Source organism: Solea solea, chromosome 9 (genome assembly GCF_958295425.1).
Source record: "Solea solea chromosome 9, fSolSol10.1, whole genome shotgun sequence".
In the NCBI taxonomy this organism is placed as follows: Eukaryota; Metazoa; Chordata; class Actinopteri; order Pleuronectiformes; family Soleidae; genus Solea; species Solea solea.
Window position 1 is genome coordinate 6,241,157 of NC_081142.1, and position 7,352 is coordinate 6,248,508.

General features: G+C 36.1%; 1 protein-coding gene across 10 annotated transcripts in view; it reads left to right on the plus strand.

Annotated features, from left to right (window-relative positions):
- Positions 1-2,253, plus strand: part of dab1a (DAB adaptor protein 1a) — a 184,479-nt gene extending 182,226 nt beyond the window's left edge. For all 10 annotated transcript variants that reach the window (XM_058638301.1, XM_058638300.1, XM_058638298.1 and 7 more), the window contains one exon: positions 219-2,253. Coding sequence is in view for 1 of the 10 variants with exons in the window: in XM_058638302.1 (XP_058494285.1) it covers positions 219-266 (48 nt within the window). In the remaining 9 variants the exon portion in view is untranslated. The remainder of the gene's footprint in view (positions 1-218) is intronic.
- Positions 2,254-7,352: the final 5,099 nt, after the last annotated feature.

Sequence of the window (7,352 nt, forward strand, 5' to 3'; positions counted from 1 at the left end):
CAAACACCTGCCGATCTGGAAGTTAAACTTGTTGGGGCTTGCAGCTTGTCGATACTACAGTTCATTCAGTTGAAAGTATGAATCAGAAACCGAGGTCCTTCGTCTTAATTATGCAACATAAAGATGAAGTGCAGAGGGTGAAGGCCGGTTTTAATGGAGAAGCCAAAAATAAAGAAAGAAAAATAAATCGCCTGTTTTTTCTCTCTCTGTCTGCACAGAAGGGGAAAGACCCTCTCTACGCCCAGATCAACAAAGGGAAGAAATAGAGACACAAAGGAAGACAGACCTGACTCCCACTGAGAGAACAGGAGGAGAACCCTGTGTGTGTGTGTGTGTGTGTGTGCGTGTGCCTGTGTGTGTGTGTGTCCTTCTTCTCCTCTGGCTAACAAGTCCCTGGGAGGAGCCTCCACACTTCACCTGTCCCCCGTCTCCTCCGTCCCTACTGTGCTCCTCCTCCCCTCCTCCTGAGGGGAGAGGACCGTCTAAGTCAGTCACTCCAGGCAGGAGGGATGTCAATCAGTCCTGTTCTCCCTCCAACGCCATTGTCCTCTCCTCCTCTCTCTCCTCCCTGTGGTGACTCACACCCGGCCTTATAGACAAAAACCTGACCCTCCCTTTCTATCTCTCTCTCTCTCTCTGTCTCTCCCACCACTCCTTCCTCCTCCTCCTCCTCTCTGTCTTCTTGTCTTCTCACACACCTCCCTCTGCCTCCTGTGTCTGGCCAGAGTCTGTGCTGCCAAGGAGGGACTGAATCAAGCAGTGCCTCTCTATCTCCGACACCCACCTACACACATGCACGCTCATTGGGATTAGAGTGTTCATCTTTCCTTTTAACGGACAGAAACTCCATCTGTAGCAAGGACGTCCCACAGGAGGAGCCAGACTCTTAACGGGCCTCTCGGGGACGGCGCATCACTGGGATCGCTGCTTCTGATTGGTCGTTGGTTCAGACAATTTTTCACCGTTCTCGTGAGTGTCTGCTGGATCACTATGCAGAGACAGACTCCCTGGGAGCTACTCACACACCAACTACTCTTATGCTGTGCACAGTAATCAGCTACACCACACACACACACACACACACGCACACACGCACACACACACACACACACACACAGTGATTTGCCTCGCCTCGCAGACAGACTCCTTCAGAAGCCAGAGAACCACACACGCTGAAGAACGGACCCAGAGAGGGAAGTGTTGCAAGTCAAACAGATCCTGTGATCGAACTGTTCATTCTCTATAGCTTTTGTACAATACCGATTTAAAAGAAAAAAAGAACAAATTGAAAAATGTAATTTTTATTTTATAAGTCAATCAAGCCGCTGGAGTCAGCTCTATAGGAGTTATAGAGTCACCTTGGCTTTAAGGCATCTGATCGTTGGTTTGCCAAACTCATTTTGTAAATAATAACAACAACAACAACAACCATTTTGTCCGCTGGACTTCTGTGCCATAAAATAGGAAGGCTTCAGTTATGCAATCTCTTGACATTAACCCAAGCAATACCAACATATGTATTTCTTTTTCCTGTCCTCCCACTTCATTTTGATTCTCCCCCAAAAACGTTGTTTGTTTTTCTTGTGCATGGACGTAATTGTTTTTTGTCTTCGCCTCACCAACTAATCTAGCTCTAAACCCTGCACCATGTCCCACTATCCCATGTTATTATGTCCCAAACACTTTGTGTGTCTCTGTACCACAAGCCTTTATTCCTGTGTTGCAGGCAGGAGCCTCTGTCTCCTTCACTGTAGCCCGCTCAGCTCCCGCTCTCCATCCCGTCCCTCCCACTGTAGTCATATACTGTGATGCTCAGCCCATCTGTCTGTCTGTTGTTCAGGTGCCAAAACCGCTGCTGTCCAACCATTTGTGTGTGGACTGCAGCATCCTCTGCTACAGCTACATCAAGTGTGATGCCAATGACTCCCTATTTTATGGCCAGAGTCCTCATGTCACTTGAGAAACCTTTTGGACTATGACTTTGATTAACTTAACACAAATGTGATGAACTAGAAGACAAGCAACGAAGCTGAAATAAAAAGGGAAACATTGCTGTTTGAGTACATAACATTTCTAGACCTATTTTAACTTTACCTCAGCTAACAGTTTCTTAATGTAAATTGACACATTATTTTTATCTTGAGGAATATGACATTCTACAGTGGGTTTTTAGATGATTTCTTTTTTTGGTTCCCTCTTGATTTACGTATTCCACCATGTATTACTGTTACAAATAAACACATCCCAAATGAATACGGTGTGTGTGTGTGTGTGTGTGTGTGTGTGTGTATGTACATGAAAGGGAGAATAAAGCTAATGGTGTGTGCCTGGCAGAGGTGACCCCCAGTGTGTCTTTAGTAAGTGTACACCACAGTGTTTTGTTGTAATTTAATATGACTTTAATGGCCTGTCACATTGTGCTACACTCGCAGCCTCTAATGCAAGCTGTCATAAGCTTTATTAGAAACCCACTTGGAAAAGAGAATGTCAGCCTTAGCTTCTCCACTCCCGCCTGTGGAAAAGACAAGGCATTAAAACAAGAGGACAAACAAAAATCAACAAATAATTCACTTCCTCTCCAAGTGCACTGTGGTGACTGATGTCTCAAATATTACAGTTTATGAATAAAACCAGTGTAGGAGTGTGTAAGGCAGCAACATTTTATCACCACATTTACTAATTTAATTATTAAAAAAAATAAAATAATAATAATAATAATAATAATAAAACAACTAGAAAATTATTTGGCAAAATTTCGAGTGTGCCTGCTTCTTGCATACTAAACTTTGACATTTTTGTCAGATTTTGGACGACATACTAAACTATGACATTTTTGTCAAATTTTGGACGACATACTAAACTATGACATTTTTGTCAGATTTTGGACAACATACTAAACTATGACATTTTTGTTGGATTTTGGATGACATACTAAACTATGACATTTTGGTGACTTTTTGGATGACATACTAAACTATGACTTTTATGTCAGATTTTGGACAACATACTAAACTATGACATTTTTGTCAAATTTTGGACGACATACTAAAGTATGACTTTTTTGTCAGATTTTGGACGACATACTAAACTATGACATTTTTGTCAGATTTTGGACGACATACTAAACTATGACATTTTGGTGACTTTTTGGATGACATACTAAACTATGACATTTTTGTCAGATTTTGGACGACATACTAAACTATGACATTTTTGTCAAATTTTGGACGACATACTAACCTATGACTTTTATGTCAGATTTTGGACAACATACTAAACTATGACATTTTTGTCAAATTTTGGACGACATACTAAAGTATGACTTTTTTGTCAGATTTTGGACGACATACTAAACTATGACATTTTTGTCAGATTTTGGACGACATACTAAACTATGACATTTTGGTGACTTTTTGGACGACATACTAAACTATGACATTTTTGTCAAATTTTGGACGACATATTAAACTATGACATTTTTGTCAGATTTTGGACAGATACTAAACTATGACATTTTTGTTGGATTTTGGATGACATACTAAACTATGACATTTTTGTCAAAGTTTGGACGACATACTAAACTATGATATTTTGGTGACTTTTTGGACGACTTACTAAAGTATGACTTTTTTGTCAGATTTTGGACGACATACTAAACTATGACATTTTTGTTGGATTTTGGATGACATACTAAACTATGACATTTTTGTCAAATTTTGGACGACATACTAAACTATGACTTTTTTGTCAGATTTTGGACAACATACTAAACTATGACATTTTTGTCAGATTTTGGACGACATACTAAACTATGACATTTTTGTCAGATTTTGGACAGATACTAAACTATGACATTTTCGTTGGATTTTGGATGACATACTAAACTATGACATTTTTGTCAAAGTTTGGACGACATACTAAACTATGACATTTTGGTGACTTTTTGGACGACATACTAAAGTATGACTTTTTTGTCAGATTTTGGACGACATACTAAACTATGACATTTTTGTTGGATTTTGGATGACATACTAAACTATGACATTTTTGTCAAATTTTGGACGACATACTAAACTATGACATTTTGGTGACTTTTTGGATGACATACTAAACTATGACATTTTTGTCAAATTTTGGACGACATACTAACCTATGACTTTTTTGTCAGATTTTGGACGACATACTAAACTATGACATTTTTGTCAGATTTTGGACGACATACTAAACAATGACTTTTTTGTCAGATTTTGGACGACATACTAAACTATGACATTTTTGTCAAATTTTGGACGACATACTAACCTATGACTTTTTTGTCAGATTTTGGACGACATACTAAACTATGACATTTTTGTCAGATTTTGGACGACATACTAAACAATGACTTTTTTGTCAGATTTTGGACGACATACTAAACTATGACATTTTTGTCAGATTTTGGACGACATACTAACCTATGACTTTTTTGTCAGATTTTGGACGACATACTAAACTATGACATTTTTGTCAGATTTTGGACGACATACTAAACTATGACATTTTTGTCAAATTTTGGACGACATACTAAACTATGACATTTTGGTGACTTTTTGGATGACATACTAAACTATGACATTTTTGTCAAATTTTGGACGACATACTAAACTATGACATTTTTGTCAAATTTTGGACGACATACTTACCTATGACTTTTTTGTCAGATTTTGGACGACATACTAAACTATGACATTTTTGTCCGATTTTGGACGACATACTAAACTATGACATTTTGGTGACTTTTTGAACGACATACTAAACTATGACATTTTTGTTGGATTTTGAATGACATACTAAACTATGGCATTTTTGTCAAAGTTTGGACGACATACTAAACTATGATATTTTTGTCAAATTTTGGACGACATACTAACCTATGACTTTTTTGTCAGATTTTGGACGACATACTAAACTATGACATTTTTGTCAGATTTTGGACGACATACTAAACAATGACTTTTTTGTCAGATTTTGGACGACATACTAAACTATGACATTTTTGTCAGATTTTGGACGACATACTAACCTATGACTTTTTTGTCAGATTTTGGACGACATACTAAACTATGACATTTTTGTCAGATTTTGGACGACATACTAAACTATGACATTTTTGTCAAATTTTGGACGACATACTAAACTATGACATTTTGGTGACTTTTTGGATGACATACTAAACTATGACATTTTTGTCAAATTTTGGACGACATACTAAACTATGACATTTTTGTCAAATTTTGGACGACATACTTACCTATGACTTTTTTGTCAGATTTTGGACGACATACTAAACTATGACATTTTTGTCCGATTTTGGACGACATACTAAACTATGACATTTTGGTGACTTTTTGAACGACATACTAAACTATGACATTTTTGTTGGATTTTGGATGACATACTAAACTATGACATTTTTGTCAGATTTTGGACGACATACTAAACTATGACATTTTGGTGACTTTTTGGATGACATACTAAACTATGACATTTTTGTCAGATTTTGGACGACATACTAAACTATGACATTTTTGTCAAATTTTGGACGACATACTAACCTATGACTTTTATGTCAGATTTTGGACAACATACTAAACTATGACATTTTTGTCAAATTTTGGACGACATACTAAACTATGACATTTTGGTGACTTTTTGGACGACATACTAAACTATGACATTTTTGTCAAATTTTGGACGACATACTAAACTATGACATTTTTGTCAGATTTTGGACAGATACTAAACTATGACATTTTTGTTGGATTTTGGATGACATACTAAACTATGACATTTTTGTCAAAGTTTGGACGACATACTAAACTATGACATTTTGGTGACTTTTTGGACGACATACTAAAGTATGACTTTTTTGTCAGATTTTGGACGACATACCAAACTATGACATTTTTGTTGGATTTTGGATGACATACTAAACTATGACATTTTTGTCAAATTTTGGACGACATACTAAACTATGACTTTTTTGTCAGATTTCGGACGACATACTAAACTATGACTTTTTTGTCAGATTTTGGACGACATACTAACCTATGACTTTTTTGTCAGATTTTGGACGACATACTAAACTATGACATTTTTGTCAGATTTTGGACGACATACTAAACTATGACATTTTGGTGACTTTTTGGATGACATACTAAAATATGACATTTTTGTCAGATTTTGGACGACATACTAAACTATGACATTTTTGTCAAAGTTTGGACGACATACTAAACTATGACATTTTGGTGACTTTTTGGACGACATACTAAACTATGACATTTTTGTCAGATTTTGGACGACATACTAAACTATGACATTTTTGTTGGATTTTGGATGACATACTAAACTATGACATTTTTGTCAAATTTTGGACGACATACTAAACTATGACATTTTTGTCAGATTTTGGACGACATACTAAACTATGACATTTTGGTGACTTTTTGGACGACATACTAAACTATGACATTTTTGTCAAATTTTGGACGACATACTAAACTATGACATTTTGGTGACTTTTTGGATGACATACTAAACTATGACATTTTTGTCAAATTTTGGACGACATACTAACCTATGACTTTTTTGTCAGATTTTGGACGACATACTAAACTATGACATTTTTGTCAGATTTTGGACGACATACTAAACAATGACTTTTTTGTCAGATTTTGGACGACATACTAAACTATGACATTTTTGTCAGATTTTGGACGACATACTTAAACAATGACTTTTTTGTCAGATTTTGGACGACATACTAAACTATGACATTTTTGTCAGATTTTCGACGACATACTAAACTATGACATTTTGGTGACTTTTTGGATGACATACTAAACTATGACATTTTTGTCAGATTTTGGACGACATACTAAACTATGACATTTTTGTCAAATTTTGGACGACATACTAACCTATGACTTTTTTGTCAGATTTTGGACGACATACTAAACTATGACATTTTTGTCCGATTTTGGACGACATACTAAACTATGACATTTTGGTGACTTTTTGGACGACATACTAAAGTATGACTTTTTTGTCAGATTTTGGACGACATACTAAACTATGACATTTTTGTCAGATTTTGGACGACATACTAAACTATGACATTTTTGTCAAATTTTGGACGACATACTAAACTATGACATTTTTGTTGGATTTTGGATGACATACTAAACTATGACATTTTTGTCAAATTTTGGACGACATACTAAACTATGACTTTTTTGTCAGATTTTGGATGACATACTAAACTATGACTCTTTTGTCAGATTTTGGACGACATACTAAACTATGACATT